We start from the raw sequence: 26,684 nt of genomic DNA on the forward strand, positions 1-26,684 counted from the left end.
GAGGATGTGACTTTCCAGCTGCATGGAGACCCGGAAATCCAAGAGCTCAGGTGTCCCGGAGGAGAGACTTCATCTCTTGGTTAGCACAGAAGCACATCATGGTCTTTGGGGTACTTAAAATTATGCCATTTACTGGCATGATGTTATAGGATAGTCTAACAAATGTGCCTTTGACAATTTTTATTCACCATGCTAGTACAATAATGCATGTACAGACTGGTATTTCAAAAGAACAGTAGCCAAACTTTCACACGCTCACCATTTCTTTTCATACGCATTCCATACACATTTTCATTCCACTGGTTTAAGGAAAGAGAATATTTCTCTCTTCCTAGATTATCACATCCCATTTACTTAGAAATAACATCATGATCATTACTTATGGACATAATAACATTGGTATCCAAAATAAAGGGAATTAATTTTAACACGGGAGAAGTCTTCTACTCCTCCAGTGGCACAATCCTACAACTTCTCTTGACAATCAATGTCAATGGTGGCTTTGCCTATGGAATAACTGGTACCTCCCAAAAGATATCAATATGTTGGACAAGAGACGCTCAGTATACGTCAACTTTGTCCTTGAAGTCGATTACACAAAGTCAGGGAAAACTGTATGAATGTCAGTAAGTATTACAATAGGCTTTAAATGTTTGAAAGGATATAAAACAACTGAACTTTCAAACTGTTGTACACTAGAATATTACAAAAAACTAACTGTTCAACTTTGGTTCTTTGCGTGTTTGGACATAGCGCATTTCCATGGGTGCCTGAGTTTTCATTTTCCTCCTTAAGATGTATTTTCCTGGGGCTCTATGGATTTAAAGTCATTACCACATAAATCACAGAAGGCATCTAACACAACCCAAAAACCTTCAACAGTCACATTCAGTTATGTTTCTGGGGTTTGACCTTTATCCGATAAGTTTCAGAGATGTCAAATGAAACTGCCCAGATGTTCATACAAGCAAAACCAATCTTCCTCACCTCGAAACCTGGCTCTGAATAAACCTGCAAAATCACTAAGAATCTGGAGTTAGAGCCCTTATAAGAACCGAACTCCCACTGAGATCAAAGCAACACACCACCGCACCAAGATTGAGCCCTAAATTACTGCTTTTCAACTCAAATCCTCACAACCAAATGGGAAACAAAAGTCGGGTGAGTGAGTTATAACACCCAAAAGGAGAAGGATGAGCATGCCTGCTCCCAGACAGGGGTGCGTGTCAACAAGAACATCATTCTTGGATGCAATGCTTAGAAAGGTAACTGAGCAGCATAAGGTCAAAGGATGCTTATTTTATAAAGTAAATGCATGACTCGCATGCAAATATAAAATGAACAAGTGTCCACGATTTAACTCATGAAATACTGCAAGAACCAGGAGTATGTTACCGGTTCAAAGGAGAAATCCAAGAAATATAAATATATTCACACAAAAACAAATGCTAGAATGGATATACAACTAGATGCAAAATGGTCTATTGATGCGGGAAGCATCAACGCACTACACTGCACACAACCATTTGCATTTCCGTGGACAAGAATCACCTGCATTATTACCAGCTTTCTACGTTTACAGAGTAACAAAATAGCTCAAAGACGATGAGCAACGCAGATAGCCTGCAAGGGTGCAAGAGGGGACATCCAGCCATATTTTGCCCATCTTGAAGCGCTCCACAATTTTTACTGGCTCTAATAATTGCGTTTTAACACTGAATTTTCAAAAATTAATTGTGATTTGATGTTTTCTTACTGTTGTTTACCATTCATTCATTCAACGAATCCTCTCAAGCTGACCAAAAATGTTCCACACAGGAGGCTAGAAACTGTCCATTTTTTAGTTTGAATACACCAAGATATGTCTTTGTACTGAGAGACAAATGCAACTGTACTGTTTTGTTTTTGACTGATTTTGTATATGTGAATGCAACGGCAAACTCTGGCAAATGGGCAAGTCCAGCCGGGCACTTGTTTGTGTACAGCCAGCAGGCAAAGAATGGTTCTTACATTTTTTAATGGTTGGGAAAGATAATAAAATTTCATGACATGAACATTACATGAAATTCAGATTCCAGTGTCCACACATAAAGCTTTATTGGAACACAGCCACTGTCCTTTGTTTAGGGACTATCTATCACTGATTTCAGGCTACAGTGGCCACATGAGTAGTTGCCACAGAGACTTTATGGGCTACAAAGATGGAAATATTTACTATCTGGCCTTTAACAGAAATTGTATATGACGTGGACTTCCCTGGTGGTGCAGTGGTTAAGAATCCGCCTGCCAATGCAGGGGACATGGGTTTGAGCCCTGGTCCGGAAGATCCCACGTGCCGCGGAGCAACTAAGTCCATGCGCCACAACTACTGAGCCTGTGCTCTAGAGCCCGCGAGCCACAACTACTGAGCCTGCGTGCCTAGAGCCCGTGCTCCACAACAAGAGAAGCCACCACAATGAGAAGCCCGCGCACCGCAATGAAGAGTAGCCCCCGCTCGCCGCAACTAGAGAAAGCCCGTGCACAGCAACGAAGACCCAACGCAGCCAAAAATAAATAAATAAATAAAAATAAAGAAATTGTATATGATGAGCATTAGAATTCCTAACATATAATGAGCCCCTGAAAAGGTGCTTGGCGCATACCACATGCTCGGTAAATTATATGTTTATTTTCCTTCATATAATAAAGTAAAACTGCTGAGAATAGGAGTGTGTTCTTCAATTCCTTTATAACTCGCAAAATGCACAGATCAGGGTTCTTCAACCTCCCTCGGCACCACTGAGCTTGGAGCTTCTTCACTGTGAGGGCGTCCTGTAGTTTGTCAGCATTCCTGACCTCCACCCACTAGATGCCAGTAGTGACGACCAAAAACGTCTCCCGCCATTGCCAAATGTCCCCTTGGGAGCAGAATCGCTCCAGCTTGAGAACCACTGGCCTCAAACCATGCAGGACAGTAAGTCACTGCTCTACATCATCTAGGAGCTAAATGATGCCAAAGACCCCTGACTTCATAGTACTGGCTTCATTATAGGAGGAAGATTTTCCTAATTAATAATAAATAATCATGCTAAGTTACATGGATACAAAATGGATTATAACCTTTTTCCTGAAGGTAATACAGTAATGACGTACTTTGGGGGAGGAAGAAAATGTACTGTATGGACTTCATTCATGGATTCATTCACAAATATTTGGTGAGCAACTACTCTGTGCCAAACTCCATTCTAGGCTTGAAAATACCACAATGAACAAAGACAACTCAGTCGATGCCCCTCGGAGCTTACTTTCTGGTGAAGGAGACAGACTCTCAGAGATAAAGGAACAACTGTATAATGTCGTGCGGGTATAATAAGGCCGAGGAAGTGTGTAAATGGGTGGGAGGTGACCTGGGAGGGCAAGGCTGAGAAGGTGGCATTTGTGCTGAGACGTGAATGGGGTGCGGTGAGCTGGGTGACTGCGGAAGGAGCCTTCTGGTGGAGGGAAAAGCAGGCTTGATGGGGGTAAAGCAGAGGAGAAAGTTGGAGAGAGAGCACAGGCAGACAAGACAGGGCCGATGTTTTAGACTGAGTGAGGTAGGAAGATATTAAAAGGTGTGAGGCAGACAGCAGCAAGATTCAGCTGATATGTTTAAAGGGTCTTTCCAGCAGCTACGTGGGTCGAGTAGAAGCTGGGAGACCCAAGAGGATGCTCCTGGATGGGTCCAGGCAAGAGATGATGGCAGATTGGACAAGGCAGGCAGTTAGATGGGAAGAAGAACTCACCTTCTGGAGGGATCCTGAAGGTGATGGGCTTTGCAAACACAACGAGAACTAATTAGAAAGTGTGTACTTTCTATAAAATATTATGTAAACTTTATCTTTTAATATATATTCAGAAAGTTATATCATCAGCATTATTTCTTGATTTGATGAGGTGTTTTTACTCTTCTGTCCGAATATTTGCTCAAAACGTTTTTTCAAGTTGTTGCTCTCTATACAACACAGCCTAGGAGATGGCATTCCAAACTTTAGTTTACCTCTACTGATTTGCTGAGTGATTCCAGGACATTATGCAATACGTATGTGCCTGAATTTCCCCATGTGTAAAATGGAGTTACCACTGCTCACCCTTCACCTCATTAAGCTGAAAAGCAAAGGAAAAGCCTACACAATGCTTCATGAATCTCAGAAGAAGTGCAAACTGTAATTATCTGCAAATGTATCCCATGGTGATAATATCCAAAAGACATAAACTTTGATTAACATGTAAGATTCATCCCCAAGTATTCGGACTAAAGACAACCCTTAAATTTATGTTGGCTTTGTAATATATTTCAAAGTTTCTGTTGAAGTTATCTATGACTTACTGATTCATTTCTGCTTTCAGGCAAAAGGAATTGATTTCTTTTCTTGTCAAGTTCAGTCTCTCAGGTCAGCCTTGATCATTCAATTACAAAACATGGTTTAACAATCTGTATTCCCTAGGGCTGCAATGTTCTTTAATTGGGATATTTTAAAAGCAGTTTAAATGAACGTGTCCCATTCAAATTTCAAGTGTAAAAAAAAATTAATTTCTTGATGGCATAAGGAGAAAAGAGGTGCTTGTGAGAAATAATACTGATACAACAAATTATCATTCAAGTAATACCCAACTAACAAAACTGGACAAAAATACTACTTATGAAATTTAGTCAGCCTCATAGCCATACATTCATACACACACACACACACATATATATCCTCTCCTGCAGTGATGACATAAACAAATTACCCAAAACATCAATTGAAGAACAATGAATATAATAGATAACCAGAAAATATCTTATCAGAGCAAATATGTATGATATTATATAAAAAGAGTTAAAGGATCATAAACCAGACATTTCATTTCTGCCCAGGATCCAGAGAGTCAGAACTAAGCAAAGTTTGTTTTCACCAAATAATTTCACATTCACATAAATAATTCTGTTCTGTTTTTAATAACGCTCATGCGGAGTAAATGACACAACGCATGCATGAATGTCAGAATGTATCATTACAGTGAAGTTTTTAGGTTTAGGAACATTATTCTACAACCGTTTACTTTGAGATAATTTGTTTGAAAGACCTTTCAAACTAGTAATGTGCTTCATAAATATGCTGTTTCATATTATTGTGCATTTGCTCAGATGAAATTTTGGCTGTAAAATCAAGGAATGCTTCAATTTTCGGTCTAATAGTCGTAACCATGAAAGAAATCTCATCAAACGCTATTACAATCCCAAAGTGCTGCAGTACTGATAGCAAGTTTCAACTTTATTCACTTATATAATCTGAATAAAACCGACTTTGAGACTGGAGCTGAAGCATATACGTACATATATACTCTCTCTATAAACATATAAATATATTTAAAGATGGTGATGTTTGGGGACTGAGGTGAGAAATCTATGCTATGAAACCTATGAATGAGTATAATGGTAACTTGAGAGCATGTGTGTGCAACAAGAAGTACTCAAAGATAGAAAAGAGACTGCTTCAAGAATCCGATTAGCGAATGAGCAATTCCCACACACAAACACAATAAACGCATACAAGACAACTTAGGTGTAAGGAGAATGCATGAAATCTTCTCGTGTAATCAGAAGATGTTTTCTCCTTAAAAATACTTTTGATTGAAATAATTAGAGAATAAAGAGAGAAATAAGGTAGTATCAGTAATGTCGATATATGTATCTTGATTGCAGTGGTGGCTACACTAACTAAGTCCACACATGTGATAAAATCTCACAGAACTATATACATACGTTGTACCGAGGCGATTTTCTGCTTGTGATATTGTTCTACATATACGTAAAGGGTAACCGCTGGTGGGAAATGAGTGAAGAGTACATGTGATCTCTCTGTACTAGCTTGGCAACGTCCTGTGACTCTAACAGTTGTTACAAAATGAAACGTTCTTTAAAATACTGATACAGTTGTAGGGAACGTACCTTAGAACACTGCTTGTGATTCTGGCACCAAACCAGGGAACCGTTGTTCTGCAAAAAGAAAAAGAAATATTGACTCATTAAATAATTTTCTATTTGAAATCTACATACACCTGTGTGTATTAATATGATTTTAAAATACTTGCATTAATGAAAGACCAATTTTGCCACCCTGATATATGTCCCTCTTCCTAAAACAGGATATCATTTTTTGCCCTTGACTTTATGATACAAATACATATAAAATAATGAAGATTTCAAGGTGTTTCAAAAGGAAAAGTGTCTGAGCCGTCTCTCGGGTGTGCTGAGCAACAGAATACAGACCAACAGGAAAATGACCGCTAGACGGTTCTTCTATAGTAAGTAGCTGTGGTAAATTTACAAGTTGGCATCCTGGAGGCTTTCAATTTTAACCAATTCAGTAATAAGTGTTTGAGCCTGGACGTCAAATCCCATGGGAAAACCCTCCTCTTTCCCTTTCACTGGGATGTGTGACTCTGGACAAGGGAATTACTATGTCTGTCCCTCAGTCTGTATCTGTCTGTAAAGCATAAGGACAATATCTCCTGCGTGAGGTCAGTGGGATAACTAAGTGAGACACAATCTACTTCGCACAGCTTGACAGTTACTCAACATGTACCAAATACTAGGACTAGGATTTATTTGTTTATTAAAATTTATTTTATTGAACTATAGTTGATTTACAATGTGTTAATTTCTGCTGTCCAGCAAAGTGATTCAGTTATATAAATATATACATTCTTTTTCATATTCTTTTCCAGTATGGTTTATCACAGGATATTGAATATAGTTCCCTGTGCTCTACAGTAAGACCTTGTTGTTTATCCATTCTCTATATACAATAGTTTGCATCTCCTAACCCCAAACTCCCAATCCTTCCCGTCCCCAACACCCCTCCCCCTTGGCAACGACAAGTGTGTTCGCTATGTCAGTGAGTCTGTTTCTGTCTTGTAGATAAGTTCATTTGTGTCACATTTTAGATTCTACATATAAGTGATATCCTGTGGTATTTGCCTTTGACTTACTTCACTTAGTATGACAATCTCTAGGTCCACCCACGTTGCTGCAAATGGCATTGTTTCCTTCTTTTTTATGGCCGAGTAGTATTCCATTGTATACATGTACCACATCTTCCTTATCCATTCATCTGTTGATGGACACTTAGGTTGCTTCCATGTCTTGGCTATTGTAAATAGTGCTGCTATGAAGATAGGGGTGCGTGTATCTTTTTGACTATAGCTTTGCAGGACTATGATTTATTCCCTAGTATTTGAATTCCTGCTTGAAACTTGTCATTCCACATGACTAAAATTTTGGTGATGGTTGGACCGTGATATTTACATCAGATTGTTCTAGGCTGGCGTGGTTGTAACAGATAACAGAAACAGTCATCCAAAAATTAAGATGCTGTGGCCTCCTGTTCTTTGAAGTTCAAGGTTGGGTATGAGATAAAGTAGTCCATTTCCTGTATATGAATGCCTAAGCTTTTAAGAACATCGGTATGAATAGAATAGTATCACCTTTGTTTGCAGTTAAAAGAACACTGAACCAATAATATATCTTTTGAAAAATACTCTTATTACACGTTTATTGATATATAATTCACAAACACAAAAGTTACTTATATAACGCAATGGTTTTCAGAAGAAAGGTTGTGCGACCATCACCACTAATTTCTGAACTTTCTCATCACCCCTGACAGAAAGCAGTACCCATTAGCAGTCCTTCCACCCAGGTCCTGGCCACCACGAACGTACTTTCTTTCTCTATAAATTTACCTACTCTGGACACTTGTTATAAACGGAATCATACAATATGTAGTCTTCTGTGTCCGACTTCTTTCATTTCATCATGTTTTACATTGTGTTAAATGATATACTATTTTTGCTTCATCCACATTGCCATATAGGTCAATACTTCATTCTTTTTCGTTGTCACATTCCATTGTATGGGTATTTGCTCTTCCATTCACAGTAATGTATCTTAATAATACAGGATTCCCCAAACCACTGGGTAGATCTCAACTGTTTAGGATTAGAAATTTTCCTCTCCTATCTAAAACTCACTCAGCTGTAGATCTCAGTCCCACAGTAAGGCTTTAGCTATGAAATCTCTGCACCATACGGCCCTAACTTTCCCCTTTACAGTCTTAACTCCCCCAAATTGCTGAATCTCTGCAATTTTAGATAATGCGGTATCAACCTACTCATCCCCTTATTAAGGTCCACACATCTTCAGGGGGCCCTCATCTCTCTCTACATATCAATGTTCATCAGTCCGACAAACAAGGGCTGAAGCTGGAGCAGTATATGAACAGCCTGGGCTGAGGTTAAGTATGATCTTTGGCAGGGTTGACATCAGAGAAATAATTAGATTGGGCAGAGGCCAAAGCCGGACCAACAGTGGACATGGTTTAATTACTGGAAATGACGTGTGAGTAAAAAGGGTGCAAGAAAGAGGGCATTATGGGCAAATTGGTGTTTCAGAAAAGGAGCCCTTGGCCTGGTGACAAACTCAAAGTTCACAGTGGGGGTTAGGCAGACTGAGCTGTCGGTCATAAACAGGGTGACAACTGCAACAAAAAGCAGGGGCCAAACGTTGAGGAGTATATTTTCACAGGAAAGCTGACAACAGGGTCCAGGGCAGCTTTGGAGAACGTCACCCTCATTGTCTTTTCCCGGAAGGCTCTTTGGTCCATGCGGGGTTGGGTCCCGCTGGGACTTCTGAGGACCACGTCTGTCAGAGAACATCCTGGCCCCAACTTGAGTGCTCTGTGCTCATAGCCCAGAGATGGGAACCAGTGGGGTTCCTTCTAAAGAGACTCAGGGCTGAAGTGAATGGACGCCAATCTAAGAGACTAGGTCAGGGCCAGATCCTGACAAGCTCCTGCACCAGGTCTGAGGACCTTCTGCCTCCTCGTGTCAGGTCAGAGGGTCCGGCCCCTTGCTCTGGGAACCTTGACCTCGGACCAGCTTCCACCTCCTTCCCCTCCAGGTCTGCCTTTTCCTGGACAGATGGGCAGGACCTCTGGATGCCTGCCTCTGCTGCATGTGCCGCACAGCTCTTGAGAGATGTATCACACCCTCTCCTGCTGTAGCATCTGTTTTCTTTGATCTAAGCCTTAGCTCCTCAACTAGAGTGTGTGGTCCAGCAGACCGGCCTTCCTGTTTGCTCTCTGCTTCAAAGTTTCACAGTAGCAACTGGACCAGCTCCTGATTCTCACAGAGGTGGCTTCCATCAAAGGCCATGCAAAGGTGACTGGGCCTGCAAAAGCAGGCGTGGTAACTGCTGCTTGCCCCCCATTAGTGGCTGACAAAATGTTACCCGTGGGGTAATATGCCACTGACCTGATTATTACCTATAACTATTACCATGATGACATGACTGGCCACATCTATATAGCAGGCACTCGCTCTGGTGTTGGACATATTCAGCCCCACATAACCATCCCGTATACGACACAAGTTTCATTTACCCATTTTCTACTTAAGAAACTGGGAGTCAAAGACGGCAACTAAAATACGGACATCCTGAAGCCAGTGGTTAAACTCAACCGTGAGTACCCCAGTGAGGAAAGCTGAGTGAGACACAGGGTGAGATTTACAGTGGGCTGTGAAGGAATCTCCAGGTTTATAATCTCGGAAGGAGAGCAGAATTGGTCCAGACAGTCCTGAACGCCGTAAGTTCAGGGAACAACAGATTGGATGGATGGGCTGGAACAGACAATAGGAGAGGAGGTTGGCTGAGTAGGTAGAAAGCAGATTACAGTGGATTTTGACTTACTGGAAATAAAATATTTTATTTAGTAAATGTCAGGGGGTTTAAAAAAGAAAATAGAGGATCCGATCTGTGAGACGCTCTGTTCATGGCACACCTTGGTTAGAATCCTTTTGCTCCCTTTGTAGAGGAAATGGTCCAACCTCAACAATAAAAGAATCCGGCAAAGACTGTCTTCAGCCGCCCAGCAAATGCAAACTCTGCGCCCCCTCCCATGCTGAAACACAGTGTTCCCTGTCCTATTGGCTCGAATACCCCAATAGCCACAAAGCCCATCTGCTGTCTACATTTTATTGGGAGTTAATATCAACGCATCTCCTCGACCAAAGCATTTTCATTTTAAGCACAATTTCCCATTAATCATCAAATGAAAAGCTGTCATTAGAAAGAAATATTCGGGGCAACAGCGAGCAGGCATGGAAGATTATTGTGATTATAATCATTTCTTTTTTCATTACTGAAGATAGTATGTCACAGTTTGCTTGGGAAGATTAAAAAGGTAATCCATGCAAAGTATTTAGCAAAATATTTGGCACAGAGTTAGATATAAAAAAAAATTTTTTTTTAAAGGCCATTGTGATTATGGACGTTACTTCCTTTGTTTGCCGTTATGTTTGTTCTGAGGAGTGCAGGAGTAATCCTGGACTTACAGTCTCCCAGCTCCTGTGTGTAACACTCATCCTAGGCTAACCGGTTCCATCTTATTAGTGAGGCTTGGGGGGTGCGAGGGGGGCGGGGGGAATTATCATGGATTTTTCCCTGGGTGGTAGCAATTTGCCAATGTTTGCCAATGTGATGAGACGGCAATTGCTCTAACTGCCTTTAATTGGCCATTTGTATTTCCTTTACGGTGAACTGTCTGTGCGTTTTACCATTTCTATTTTGGATGGTTTACCCTTTTCTTAGCAACTGCAGCAGCTATTAGTACCAATTAGACTTAATAATAACTTGTCTGTAATAGGTGTTGTAAAATGCTTCCAGTGCATCACCTGTCTTTTGAATTTATTCATGGAGTTTTCTCTCTGCAGAAATTTTCTACACACACACACATTTCCACCGTATTTCCTTTTTGGGTTTTGGGTTTCCTATTGTTCTTAAAACAATCCCCCCCCCCATGTCAAGGTACTGCAGCTGCCCTATGCCTTTGCCTTTACCAATCACCATCGGCCATACATACAATTTATCCCTACAAAGAACTTCTACGAACCCTGCCTAATGGCATCAAGGATGTCTATAAGCCCCTGAGTAACTCCAGCCACTGTGTTTGGGCCAGGTGTGCACGTACACTGCACCATCCACCTACGCTGCTTACCTGCTCTTACCTCTCTTTGAGCAGGAAAGCAATGGAAAAAGACAAGAATCCGGTACATTTCAACATCCCGCCTGGGGGAAGTTTTTAGTTGCATTACAATAGCCTTCACCACTAAAGCCAATTGACAACAACAATAAAAAAGTCTCGCTCTGGCTAAAAGCCAGCAAAATAAAGAGACAAAGTACATTAGGCATGAAAGACATTTGCCTCTAGAATCATCATTGTAACCTCCAGGTAGGATCAGACAGCCGGGACTTTTGTAATTATCTCAAGATTATATCCTGTATTTTATTGGTTTAACTAGATCAAACATGAATGCCACTCAATCCAACTTTCAAAGAGTCTATATAAAGTTCAATCAACTGCACCCAGACACTATTTCAATGATATTTTCAAAGTCCCTCCATTTCTAGCCTTTTGATTTTTTCCTTTAAGAAAAATAATTCTTCAAAAGCTTCAAGTAAACACTTCACTCAAAGACGGCCCTCAAGGGAAGGATAAAGAGAGATGAAAACTAGTTATCTAGATACAACCATCTGCAAAGAAAACAGAGAATTAGGACAGATCCCACTTGTTTTTTTAGCATAAGCGGGGAACGGTGTGGAAGAGCCCCAAGGCCTGAGCAGTGGGCAGTTTCGGAAACTCAGCCCTGAGTGACTGCCCAACAGCAGGACAGAACATTTGAGTTGAAACCGTTCCAGAAAACCCACAATAGACCTAAACTTTACAAATCAACCCTATGAAACCACAAGTAACTAGCTGTGACTCCATCGATGATTTTCATTTCATGTTAAATGTAAAGTTTCTAAAATGAAGGCATAGATTAAAATTTAGCAGCTCATTTTCATCCAGAATATTTTCCTATTACTTTGGAATTAAGAAATAAAATAGTTGATTTCGTTTGTTGTTATAAGGATATTCCTTTCTATCGTCGATACACTCACAAAGTTTCTCACGCATTCCACAGCAGCTAACAGAGGGGTCCAGGACACTTAAATTGACACTCAGCATTTCCATGGCTCAAAATATTTTTTAAAATGAATCTTTGCTAGTGGTCATCACAACGATACATTCATTCAAAATATTTCTCAGGAAACTTAAATGCATATTGCTAAGCAAAAGAAGTCAGTCTGAAAAGGCTACAGTATTGTATGATTCCAACTCTATGCCATTCTGGAAAAGGCAAAACTATGGAGACAGTGAACGGATCAGTGGTTGTCAGAGGCTGAGGGGAGGGAGGGATGAACAGACAGAGCACAGAGGAGTTTTAGGGCACTGAACCCACTCTGTATGATACTGTAATGGTGGATACATTATACATTTGTCCAAACCCATAAAATGTACAAGAGCGAACCCTGATGTAAACTACGGACTTGGGGTGATGATGACATGTGGATGAAGGGTCGTCAAGGTAGCAAATGTACCACTGTGGGGGAGGGTGATAACAGGAGAGGCTGTGCACGTATAGGGCCAGAGGGTATATAGGAACTCTTTGTATTTTCTGCTCAATTTTGCTGTGAACCTAAAACAAAGTCTACTTAAAAGGTAAAAAAAGCTCTGTGTTTACATCTGTTGTTTAGAGGAGGAGTTCTTTCACATGTTATGGACCATCCTCAGTAAATAAACAGCCTTTTCATTAACCAGTCCCCCTAAAAAATTTCCCTCTGAATTCTACCAATCTCTCAGAGTGAACTGAATTCTACAGGAAAACAGTATCTGACCGTACAAATACACCTCTCCCGACACCCAGCCCTCCCCTCTGGCCCCCACCACTGGAATGCAGGGCCCCGCCAGGTTCTTTGCTTCACTTCCTCACACCTGGCAAGCTTGTCCAGGAACGAGAACCTCTGTAAGTGCTGTCCTCCCACCCAGAACTTGTCTCCTCCCCAAGTCGACTCCCATGCACCCTTCAGGTCACTGCAAGTGCCACTTCTTTCAGGAAGCCTTCCCTGACTACAACAGCTCCCCTGTTGCACATGCTCTGCGCCTCCCTGTACTTCTCTGCCGACGCATTCTACACAGTTGCCAAGTATAAACATATTCGTGTTCTCTTTCCTTAGTGATCATCACGACCACTCCCCACCTCGGCCCCGCCCATGACCTCCTTAAAGACAGAATGTGTCTATATCTCCCCCTCACCACTGGCTCCCTCATGATCTTAATGAATATTGACTGAATAAATACATGAATGGAATAGGGAGTCATACAAGTAAATTTAAACTTAATCATTAGATCATGAGGAACTGAAAAGAAGGAAATAAATAGATGGAGCTGAACAAATTTTTCATCTTCTCTGGGTGGAGCTTTTAGGAAATGGCCTCATTATTTTGTTTCCTGTAGAGTGTCCAAGAGATTGGGCCTGAGAATATGAAAATCTGAACAAAAACTTGTATTCAGAAGCAAGTACAAATTACTTAAGAAACAGTCATGCTAATTATCTTTTTATAGATGTAAATAAAGTCATCTAAAGAAAAATTTATAGAACAGCAAGGGCTCGACGATGCCATATGGGAAAACATTACTTTCATTAACACTTTACTATGAATTTTAATAAGGAATATGCTTACAAATTCTGTCTGTGGGAGAACACTAAATGAGGACGCAACTTTTACTACTTACTGTCTCTGACAGAATGCTGGGACCCACCACAGAATCGGAGATGCTAGCTTCTGTTAGCACACCTCAAGCAGTAGTCTTCCAACTGTAATCGCCTCCAAGAGGATGTGCTAGGTCTGAATTCATTCTTGCCACAGCTATGATTTGGGGTATGTATTCACTGAACCATGTTTGGTCATAAAATTTATATTTTCAGGAGAAAATTCTGGTAAATTGTGCATTCTCCACAAAATCACATAAAGCCCTGGAAGATTTCAAGACTGAATAAATGACTTGTGCCAAGAGAAATCCAACCTTAGGTAGGTTTAGAGGGAGCATGAAATGTAATAACTAAAATTTAGTAAATGACTCGTATTACAAAGAAAGGGAAGCACGAGCAATAGAGTACCTATATAAATTAAACAACTCCAGCACTGTTCCTGGGAAACCGAGAAAACAAAGAAACGTCGGTATAAACGTCATTCTCTTCCCAGCTCCTCCTTCACAGCAGGGACAAGAAACGGTGTCGATGAAGATGAATGCAGATGATAAAGGCAGGCGTATGCTCAGACATCGCTCTCAAGTGTTTACTTCGCTGGTAAATTGTGTGGATTCTCCCAATTCCAGGAACCTCTCCCCAGGCGCCATACCTGCTTGTCTGGAAAGTAAACGCCTATGGAATAAAGGGCCCAGGCTGGCAGGGCAGAGGTACAAGGGTTCAGCAGGTAGGAATGACCATCTGCTTCGAAGTGCTGGAAGGGTTATCTCCAAGGTGGGTGGCTTGTGTCGGCCACACCCACTTCTGTTTCCAACCCTTACTTTGAAGGGTCCCTGACTTTAGTGTTGATCATTTGTTTGGGTCTCAGTGATGGTGAGAAAGACAAGACCGGGAAGAAGAGAAGGAGCCGTAGGGAAGGAAGTGGATGAAAGAGGCAAGAAAGATAGAAAAGGTCCCGAAAGTCTGGGTTAAGTGGCATATTAAGTCCTTGGGCGTAAACACGAGATGCTAAAACCTCTCTAAAATTTAATATAAAAGCACATTTTGCTTTTGTCACCAAGAGGCGAAGGCAAATCTTCTGCATTCTTTAAGATGATTATAACCCAGCCACACTAAAGCCATTGGCATGAGGACTGCCTCTCAGCGGCCCCTTTGGTGGGCGCCTGAATGAAGAGGTGGTACTTTCCGACACTAGGAGGCTAGGCTCAGTTATGTAGCTTCAGCTCGGTCTCCATGGCAACCACCGGGCCGGCCCGTCCAACTTTGGATATGCAGTCCCCACTAAAATCTGAGTATCCCAGCTACACCTGCAGTCCACAGGAGTTAGAGACAAAGCACAGAAAGAAAGTCTGGTGGACACGAGGAGGCAATGAGCTCTGGAAACATGATTAATGACCAGGATGCACTTGTTTGGACCTAGAACATCCCCTTTCAACAACCTCAGGAAAAGTCCTGAGATAACACACCATGAAGACATAAAATCTGATTGTTTCTGAAGTCGGGGTGCTTCTTACCCCAACTGCGATGAATGTGCACCATCATTGCTGGCCAGGTGGCAGTCATGACATAGAGGTCAACACTTTACACATGTGAACTTGGTGGTCACAGTTGTGCACGCTATCACCATTTACACTGAGTTGTGTACCTTGTTGGTTCTATACATGTTGGGTTTAATTACTACTTAAAGTGTGACTTGAAAGATCAGAAAGAGAAATTAAAGAAACAATCCCATTTACCATCGCATCAAAAAGAATAAAACACCTAGGAATAAACCTACCTAAGGAGGCAAAAGACCTGTACTCAGAAAACTATAAGATACTGATGAAACAAAGCTGACACAAACAGATGAAGAGATATACCATGTTCTTGGATTGGAAGAATCAATACTGTCAAAAGGACTATACTACACAAAGCAATCTACAGATTCAATGCAATACCTATTGAATTACCAAAGGCATTTTTCACAGAATTAGAACAAAAAATTGTACAATTTGTATGGAAACACAAAAGGCCCTGAATAGCCATAGAAATCTTGAGAAAGAAAAACAGAGCTGGAGGAATCAGGCTCTCTCACTTCAGACTATACTACAAAGCTACAGTGATCAACACAGTATGGTACTGGCACAAAAACAGAAATATAGATCAATGGAACAGGATAGAAAGCCCAGAGATAAACCCATGCACATATGGTCACTTTATTTTTGATAAAGGAGGCAAGAATATACAATGGAGAAAAGACAGCCTCTTCAATAAGTGGTGCTGGGAAAACTGGACAGCTACATGAAAAAGAATGAAATTAGAACATTCTCTAACACCATACACAAAAATAAACTCAAAATGGATTAAAGACCTAAATGTAAGACCAGATACTATAAAACTCTTAGAGGAAAACATAGGTACAACACTCCTGACATAAATTGCATCAAGATCTGTTTTGATCCTCCTCCTAGAGTAATGGAAATAAAAACAAAAATAAACAAATGGTACCTCATTAAACTTAAAAGCTTTGCACAGCAAAGAACCATAAACAAAATCAAAAGACAACCTCCAGAATGGGAGAAAATATTTGCAAATGAAGCAACTGACAAGGGACTAATCTCCAAAATACACAAACAGCTCATGCAGCTCAATAGCAGTAAAACAAATAACCCAATCCAAAAATGGGCAGAAGACCTAAATAGACATTTCTCCAAAGAAGACATACAGATGGCTAAAAAGCACGTGAAAATATGCTCATTGTCACAAGTTATTAGAGAAATGCAAATCAAAACTACAGTGAGGTATCACCTCATACCAGTCATCAAAAAATCTACAAATAGTAAATGCTGGAGAGGGTGTGGAGAAAAGGGAACCCTTCTACACTGTTGGCGGGAATGTAAATTGGTGCAGCCACTAAGGAGAAGAGTATGAAGGTTCCTTAAAAACCTAAAAATAGAGCTACCATAAGATCCAGCAATCCCACTCCTGGGCATATATCCGGAGAAAACCATAATTTGAAAAGATGCATGCACCCCAATGTTCACTGCAGCACTATTTACAATAGCCAAGACATGGAAGCAACCTAAACGTCCATCGACAGATGAATGGATAAAGAAGGTGTGGTACATGTGTACAATGGAATATTACTCAGCCATAACAAAGAACTAAATAATGCCATCTGCAGTGACATGGATGGACCGAGAGATTGTCATACTGAGTGAAGTCCGACAGAGAAAGACAAATTACCATATGATATCGCTTATACATGGAATCTAAAATAATGGTACAAATGAACTTATTTACAAAACAGAAATAGAGTCACAGATGTAGAAAACAAACTTACGGTTACCAAGGTGGAAAGAAGGGGAGAGGGATAAATTGGGAGATTAGGATTGACATATACACACAGCTATATGTAAAATAGGTAACTACTAAGAACCTACCGTATAACACAGGGAACTCTATTCAATACTCTGTAATGATCTATATGGGAAAAGAATCTAAAAAAGAGTGGATATATGCATATGTATAACTGATTCACTTTGCTGCACAGCAGAAACTAACACAACACTGTAAATCAACTATGCTCCAATAAAAATTAATTTTAAAAAATGTGATTAAAATAATTAGACTAAGATTTGACATTGAAAGGAAAAATTATTCTGTGCTCAGAAATGCAAAGACTAAAGAGGTGCAGCAAATACTCATTGGTGGAAAGACTGAACCTGCACATTTTCATATTTTCTTGTAACTAATAACTAATACTTTATAGGATTTAAGGAAGGAGTATGTCACAGGTAGATGAACCGGTGCTACACGTTCTTCCTAATATAGGAACGAAAGGATTCACAACCTCATGCAAAAATGCAAATGAAGGCGGAAGAAACCTCCACATCTCCTGGACCAGATGAAAGCTGTTAACAAAGCAACAAGGTATTAGTGAGACCCAATGATGCTTCATAAATGACCATCATTAAACCATCTGTCATTATTCACAATCATTTTTTTAAAATCTTCGGGTTATGTAAAAATGGATGTTCTGCCCATGGCTTCTTAGATCCCGTGAAATCTTGTATACAGATGTATGTCAGCTCTCCACAAATCCCTTTCTCCTCCATACTGACATATCTTCATAGTTACTCTTCTGGGGACTATTCCCCCTTTCCCTAATCTGCAGCCAGGAAATAAGTAGTGAGCGATTTATTAAACTGGTAACTATTTTCTAGAGAGTCGGCCGGTGATGATAAGGAGCAGGGGATGGTCAGCGGATGTAGGAAGGTCTGCCCATACCACAAACACCGAAGGTAAACCCGACGTCAGCTCCTACGATGTCTACATGCGATGTGAGTACAGAATTTGTCCTGACGGGAAGTTGGGAGGAAGGGGCTTCCTGTGCCCTTCGTTCTTCCCAATGAGACCAGAACTGAGGAAACTTCCCACAGGAAGTGAGTGTAATGGGGGAGGGAATTTAAGGAGGAAGTGAAAAGCGCACTAGTTGCTGAAGGAAGACGAGAGTTGAAGTTGACCCGAGGCACACTCGGAGGATGGATGGACAGTTCAGACGTTTACCTGCGGCTGAGACGGTGGATTTACAGTCACACCGCTCCCTACAGGTGTGTGATCTTCCTGGCAGTACCCAACACTGAGCTGACATCCAAGCAGGCAGCTACTAGAGCCTGGCAGATTTAGAGTTAGAATTATATAGCTAGAGTAGCCAAAGGGCAAGAAAATGAAACTACTGGGGGGAAAAAAAAAGATTAAAATGATGCATCACGGGTCCTAGACAGGACTCAGCAGGAAGTTACAGGAAGGGTCAATGTAACAGTACTTTCAAACTTGCCTGGTTCAAGAATCACCTGGGAAATGTGTTAAACACAAAGGTTCTCAGGGACTGACTCGGCAGACCTAGATGCGACCCTGGAACCTGTAGCTTAACAGATGCCCCGAACGTTCCTTACAATGTGGCACATGTAGTAAACACTAGGCCAATAGGCTATCTCAACTTTGAGGGATTCCGGAATGAAGGTCTTGTGCTGAACGAGACAGAGCGCTTGTGCAAAGGAAATGAAAGCACTAAAATGGTAGGTGCTTGTGCTCAGCATGGAAAAGTGGAGTTTAAAAAGCGTAAGACAGAAGCGTTCTGGTGGGTGAGAGCGCCAAGGTGTGCCAATGGTTGGAACTGTGGGAGAATTCTGTTCTACAAAATAAGAGTAATTGTCTGTGGGAAATACTGCCATGGACCACCCAGATGGCCCCACATCCCAACCACGTGACTGAAGTGAACACGTTCCTGGCTCCTGAGAGTGTTGAGAGCTGGCAGCTCACGGCTAAACGCCCTGTCTCCCCGCCCAGAAGTGGCACTTGGTTGAAGAGAGCCGACCCGAGGCCACGTTCCTTCAGGGAGAAGCCCGTATCCAATGCCTGGTTGATGCTGGGGAACAAAGGCCCAACCTCGTCCCATTCAGGGTAACCTTCAAGGCACCCTAAGCTCCAGGGCGTGCGACGGGACCCGCGGTGGCTGCAGTTGCTCCGGCCCGCAGCCCGCCTCCACCTCCCGCTCCAGGCTCCGTCCACTTCCCCTGCAGGGCTGATCCTAAGAACACCACCCAGGAAGGTTCTGAGCTCAGATCTCAAAACCCCAGAATATGCTGCACGCATAACACCACCCGAGGAAAGCATGCATCTTGCCGTAGACATCGAGTGTGAGGGAATGCGCTTTCTCCAACGGAAGGGCTTCTGGGAGAAGCTAAGTCTCGACAAAGGCAAGCAGATATGAGGCGTATTTCTCGAAAACGATGAGGGGGGTGAAGAAAGGAACCCCATGGTGGGAAGGTGTTAAGAGCAGCACGGAAGTGTAGTCCCTCCAGTGCAGCAGAGGAAAGTGGGTTTATAGGAAAAGGCTGGTAGGGGGGTCAGCATTACAGCCCAAGGACACATCTGTTCATTTCAAGTCCCAACAAGATGCTCCTCGATCCACCAGGCTAGCTTAGGAGCCACCACAATTCCACTGCAGGTTAATACATCTTTCCTGAAACTAAGAGAATTGTGGTCTCTTGAGCACGTTCACCGAAGAACATATTGTTTTTCCAATACGTTTCCACTTGTTATAGGCAGCTGTGTTAATCTGCCCTTTTGAAAGCAACTTTCGTGTGAAGCTGTGTACCAAACAACTGAAAGGAACAGTGGAAATATTGTTTAAAAGACACATCAAAGTTCCTGTGAAGAGTTCAAACCATTATCAAAGGAGGAAAAAATGCAAGAGCAATGTGGAACAGCAATTTAAAAACGTAACTTTACGCAACTCTTCATTACATCTCTTACTATCATTCTCTGGAAAGACAGGGATGAGGTACATATTTACAACTCACTAAAGTATACTTAGGCAACGTTAAATGACTAGGAATATTTAGGAGTCTTCTTAGGCCTTTTCTTTCCTTAATTGTTGTTGCTCTTGTTGCTGTTGTGTTTTTATCGTGGGATGTTTTAGACGTGAACAAAACAGAAAATTAGGAGAAATATTAACAGAATCTAAAGGGATGTAGTCAGGTACTAAAACAATGACTTCACAAGATCTCTGAGCTACAGAGGGATTCAATCTTGTCCTACCTGGGAAGGGTAGTATACAAAAGCCGCTCTTATTCATAAGCAATTGAAAACCAATTTATTATAGCAAAACTTATTGAGGGCTCTCCACCGTTCATCACATGAGCCACGTGGGACCCCAGAGCTCTCTGAGACTTCCTTCAACATTACTGACAGTCACGTTCTGTGCAAAGCATTTGCATCAGTGGGCATTTCTGTCAATCCCTCTCTGTGAAAGTATAAGATCTATTCGACTAGGACCAAGCCTGCTGTCTACGTACAACCAGGACGAGGAAAGGGACCCAAAACATGACTGCAAATAGGCACTCAAAATGTTTGTGAACTGTAGAATTCTGACTCAGACGCTACCCTATAATTACAAAACAGAGAAGACCTTTGAGGGTCATTTAATCCATCTTCTTGCTGAAAACAAGACACATGTAAGTCGTTAATGACATGCCACTGTCTTACAATACAAGGAACTTTCCAAAGGAAGGAGGTTACAGTGTCCCAGTAACACGTTACCCTGTCTCATCGACCCTTCCGTCCCTGAATTCCTATCTAAACCTCTCAAAACCATTACAGAGCAAAGGGGTAAGAAGTATTAACTTTTAGACCTTCTGCCTGCCAATATTTTATCCTCTAATTAACTTAACACCACTGATAACTCCAAAACATTTACAACACCTACAAAGAAAGGCCCAAACCACATGAGAAAGACGCAACACAGGGTCCATTCAGTCTGAGTCCTGAGAGGGAAGGCCACAGAGATGTTTCTCAACCCCACGAAACTCAACGGCGGGACCAAGACAATGATGCAGACAGCCCGCATCTTGGAAGTGAACGTGAAATGGGGAACTTTTTGAGAAATGCCCACCAGTGTCTGAGGAGAAGGGAAAGTGCAGAATGGGAGGGGAGGGAGGATGTAAGTGTCCAGTGATGGCACTAAACCTCGGAATGACCATGCCTAGGACTGTCTCGCCACTTGGGTCACTCACTATCACAGATTTGAGTAACACATGAAAGCCATCAGCAATACTGGCAACGCCAGGATCTGAGGAAAATTCTAGATCATGAGAATTGGGAATGTTAAGGGAGATTCAAGACCGATGCCCTCTCTTTAGAGACGCAGAGAGTGGAGTCCAGGAAGTCTAAAAATATGTAACACATTGTTGATTCAAATCAAACTATTTTAATACAACGCACACCTCATGTGGAGTCAGAAGACCCTACTGAGCATCCCAGGTCACTTCTCCATCGTAAACTGTGAGCTCTCGGAAAAATTAGTTTCTTCTTTACTAAAATGCGAAGAAGAGTGTTTTTAGGAAGATCGTCGCAGAGACGTTTATGAAGACCCCTGGGATCATTTAAAGTCAAGACTACTGTCTAGCTGGCAAGATGCAAATCCATTGACAGGAGCGCTTTTCGCACAAGGAGCGACGCTTAATAACTTAGAAGAAGTTCACAGAGAGTTCTGGAGTCCTGCCTGGCTCATGTGATTGATTAACCGTGGAGAAGTCAGAATTCTAAGAGCGTTCAATAAGTTTTGATTTAATGATAAAGAAAACGACTTTCAACTGTTTAGGAATAAGGTCAGTCGTGAACTTCTATATCATTTGGTTGCTTGGAATCTTCGCAAACGCACGAGGTCCACGCAAAGCATAGATCAGACCAGCACTTCAATGCAGAGCTGCACTAAATTAAAGTCATAACTCATAACCCCATTTGGGGGAACATTAAAAATCTAATAACAACAAATACTATTTCTTTGGGGGTCCTGGACCCAATTCCAACATGTGTGTTGCAGGGGGGAGGGTGGTTTCTCCCACTGAGCAATTCTTGCACATCAACAGGGTGATTCAATTCGGACACTATCTACCCTGACACAGCGCCAGATGCCACGGGATAAGGGCTCAGTCCCACTAGACTGCCCCCCGCCTTCAGATGCCAACAGCAAGCCCAGGCTATCACCTGAGCTTCTGACCAACAAACTACAGACTGGCGGTTCCAACAATCCCTCCTTGGCTTTAAACGCCAGTTGCAAGTCCAAGTTGTTACCTGTACTTGGGACCAACTGGCTATAAATAGTGGTTCCCATGACCCCTTCTTGGGTTTCATCTGCTAGAGTGGCCCACAGAATCCACAGGAACATTTTACTGCCTAGATGACTCGTTTATTATAAAAGGATATAACTCAGGAACAGCCGGATGGAAATGAAGCACAGGGCACGGCACGGGGAAGGGGCACGGAGCTTCCGTGCTCTCTCCAACCTCAACCCCCTCCCAGCACCTCCACGTGGGCACCGACCCAAACCTCTCTGAACCCCATCCTTTTGAGTTCTTACAGAAGGCTTATTATTATTACATAGGTGTGATTAAATCCTGGGCCACTGGTGACTGATCCAACCTCCAGCCCACCTCCCCTCCCAGGATGTCTGAAGGGGGCGGCAACCAACCCCCTTCTTTAGATTACCCAGGAGCTTTTCAAAAGTCACCCCGTTCTCGTTAACGTAACAAAAGATACCTTCATCGCTCTTATTACAGGAAATTGCAAGGATTTTAAGAGTTGTGAGTCAGGAACCAATGGGTGAAGACCAAATACATAATATGAGAAATACTCTGGTCACCTGAACAACCAAATACATCTTATAAATCACAGTATCACGCTATTCCTAACAGCATTTAAAACTCAAAATGAAACCCAGTGACAAGAAGCTTCCTAGTGCTGCTGTAATAAAACGCCACACACTAGACGGTTTAAACAACAGAAACACATTCTCTCACCCTCTGGAGGCTGGAGGTCTGAGATCAAAGTGTCAGCAGAGCCAAACCCTCTCCGAAGGCCCTAGGGGAGAATCTGGTCCATGCCCTTCTCTTAACTCTTAGCCGTTCCTTGCTTTATGGTCAAACTGAGTCCCCCTAAAACCGAGTTCCCCTGCCAGGTATAAAATTAATCTCTCTATCCAAAACTTTATTCCCTATCTTGTCCTGTCCCTGTTCCCATCAGGGCCGAGGAGTAGCAAAGAAAAGGGGGGACTGAAACTGAGCAGGACCCTGCAGGGTCCCCCCTGGCACAAAAGCCCCTCCGTGTACCCTGTTTCTTGTTTACAGAAAAAGGCTTTAGTCTTCTAGGCCTTCCCTAGGTTCTAAAGAGCAGACTTAAGTAGTTACTAATTAGGGAAGTGAGGGAATGCAGAAACATAGGAAAAGCAGTTAAGCAAAAAAAGTAATGATAGCTTAAACAATAGTTCAGCATAAAACAGAGTCCGAGTTGCTCCCCAAGGAACATACATAACCATCTGACACACATCTTTGAGCTGTTCTTCAGAAACTAAGGCTCCCACCCGGGTGGAAGATAGTGATTACATACAGAGCACAAGACCCAGTCTGGTTGGAACCACCACCAACCAATCAGAAGAAAGTCATGTACCCTGCAACCCTCACCCCAAATGATGCCTTTAAACCCCCCCTCCGAAAGCCACCAGGGAGCGCGGGTCCTTTAAGCGTTAGCTGCCCGTTCTCCTTGCAAATCCAATCGTCACACAGTTTTCTACCTGTGTCCTCACATCTATGCGTGTCTGTGTCCAAATTTGCCCTTTTTATAAGGACACCAGTCATATCGAATTAGGGGCTAATCCTACTCAAGTATGACCTCATCTTAACCAATTCTATCTCCAACAACTCTATTTCCACGTAAGCTCATTTTCTGAGGTACTGGGGGTGAGGACATCAGCATATGGATTTGGGGGGTGGGGGACACAGTTCATCCCATAACAGTGACTAAAACTAAATCAAAGCCATGGAAGGAATGCTATGTTGTTTCAACCAAACCCCAACCTCCACCCCAACTGAGAATCTGCCTTAATATTTTCATGCAGTTTTTCCACTTACTTCAAAAAATCACTGTCGGGGTTTATTCCCTCACTTTGACCTCCCTGCCACCTCCCGGCATCGGTCAGAGCGCAGTGTCTCTGTACGTCCCATCTTCTCTCCATCTCGCCGCCAACGATGACCGGTCCCTCGTGTTTTACATAAAGTACTTAAGGCATACGCTTGCATCATAAGGAGACAACTGTTAACCATAGAGTAGACTCTTTAGGATCAAGCCGTCCAGTCTGGGGTGAAAACAGCCCTCTTAAAGAAGCAACCACACAGTCACAAGGAGATGATGTGGGCATGCCCCGCATCTGCCCTCCCCCAAGGGGAACCGGTCCGTTCTATGGTGCTCTTTCTACCCTGTCCAGACCCCCCAACGTCATGTTCTCGAATTCATTTCATAACAAACCTTGCCTGCGAATGACTTTTGCTCTCTAAGGTCTTTGTTAAGGCGTCTTCCCCCTATACCTAGATCTCCTGAACACATATGGTCAGAGGAAGCAGTGATGGGTTTCTTCCCCCATCAACAGATTGGAGCCGTGACCCATGTTTCCAAAGAGATGACGGCCAGCAGAGACTCCAACCCTCTCCCTAGACAAGTGACTGTTTTGAAACTGTGCCCTCAGTGACATTCCTGCTGAGGAAGCCACCACCGACTCCTACTTAATCAGCTAAATCTTAATAAATGTTATGTAACTTGGAACGAAGGAGGAAGGTTGGTCAGAAGAGGAATGTTGCGGTCAGGGGGCAGAGAACGTAAAGTTTCCATGCTAGAACGTGGCACAACTTACCAAGCAGAGAAGGACCCTAGAGAGAAGCCCCAGAGCATAAATAACCCTACATCAGTGGTTCTCAAAGTGGGGTCCCGGGACCAACAGTGTCCGCCTCAGCTGGAAGCTTGTCAGACATGCACATCTCGAGTCTGACCCGAGACCCACAGAATCAAAAGCTCTGAGGGTGGGGTGCAGTGAGCTGTGTTTTAACAAGGCTACCCACTGATTCTGAGGCTTGCTGAAGCTAGAGAACCTGGCTGCAGAGGGAGGAGGACTGTTGGTCGTACTTTGCTACACAGGACTTCATGGAATCCCACTCCAAGTGTTGCTTCCTTCTCTCTCTCCACGTTACCACGTAGAGTCCTGAGTACTTACTTCATCCAGCTCTTCAGGTATCTCATAGCATTCTGGGTACTGAGACATACTATCCTCTTTATCAAATAATAAATTGATCTGTGGATGTCTGTGTGTGCGTGTGTGTGTGCGCGCGCGCCTGAGTTTCCACCAACTCCAAGTCCGTTTCTGCTTCTGAGCCTGAGGGCCGACACTACCTCGGGGAGCACGAATCACCCAGGGCAATGATCCCCAGCAGGTCCAGGCCACGCTGGCCTCCACTGTGTCTCGGCCTCACCTCAGTCTCTGGGTATCTTCATAAAATAAACAACTCGAGGAAAATGCTATGCACTGACTGGGACAACAGTGAGGAGGAAAATCACAGCAGTCTTTAAAGACACTCTCAAGTCCCCTATTATTTTTCAAAATAGATGCTTGGCAGCTGTGAAACTTGACAGGGGTGATCCTGCTTCATAATAAGCAGTTCCCGAGAGACTCATTACGGCCTGGTTTCTGGTGTGTTGACCAGCAGAGGCTAAGGATTAATTTTAAATTATCGAGCTAATTACTCAGAAGCATTAATAGTAACCAGAGACAATGTGTTGCCAGATAACATGAACTGGATACATGAACTGGATTCTATTGCTATTATCACTACAACCATTTAAAAAATGTTACTTGAAAAAACACACAATGCCCCATAAATGAAAACTATTTGCATTCCTACACAAGAGCTTAGTAACGCGTTTTGGAACACAATAAATCCTAGAAGGACTTATTTTAATACTAAAGCAAAGTCTACCCCCTTGATACACACATATTGGCTGGAAGGCTCAGGATGTAGTTTAGTTGACTTTCATTTGTAGTGGAGAAAACATAAGCAGGAAAAAAGAATTACTAGAGATACATGGTTTTCCCATTCTAATCGCCTTTACTAAGTCAGATTTTTGTCACATGGTTTTCTTGTGATATATGCTTCTTCATTGTGCTAATTTATGCTATTCACTAGACAGTACAGAATAATTAATCAAACTAATACAGAACACCTCATAGTACATTATCCCCTGACTTATATGATATTCTAGCCCATTCATCATGATTCTGGGTTATTTTAATATGAACTTCAAAAAGAATAGCATGTTTTAATGAGAGATCACTTGAGAAAACATGATGAATTAAATGGGATACAAGAGAAAGCTCGATAACCCCAAGAAAAGACCTCGCTTTGCAAAAATAAAAACAGTCAATTTCAAGAAAAATATGTTATCTGCAGAATTATAAGCACCCAGCATCTGGGAAGCCAGCTATGTTTTCCTAATAGAATAGATGACCTAGAATTCAACGGCCTTTTCTACTTACACAATACCTATCCTGGATTTCAAATTTCAATTTAAAAATCTACTTAAGCTATTCCCATGCATCATACGGGAAGAGAAAATCTTTAAGTGACAAGAGCATATAAGAGATCTGAATTTCATTCACTACCTAGAAC

At 42.3% G+C, this 26,684-nt stretch overlaps 1 protein-coding gene across 1 annotated transcript in view; it reads right to left on the bottom strand.

The window, feature by feature from the left end:
- The window catches only part of LOC309817761 (anosmin-1), a 187,024-nt gene that overhangs the window by 143,982 nt on the left and 16,358 nt on the right, over positions 1 to 26,684 (bottom strand). Inside the window, exon 2 of the mRNA XM_082647042.1 lies at positions 5,951 to 5,998. Coding sequence (XP_082503168.1) covers positions 5,951 to 5,998 — 48 coding nt within the window. The remainder of the gene's footprint in view (positions 1 to 5,950; positions 5,999 to 26,684) is intronic.

The sequence above is a fragment of the Grampus griseus genome, assembly GCF_964374135.1.
Source record: "Grampus griseus genome assembly, chromosome: Y".
NCBI lineage: Eukaryota > Metazoa > Chordata > Mammalia > Artiodactyla > Delphinidae > Grampus > Grampus griseus.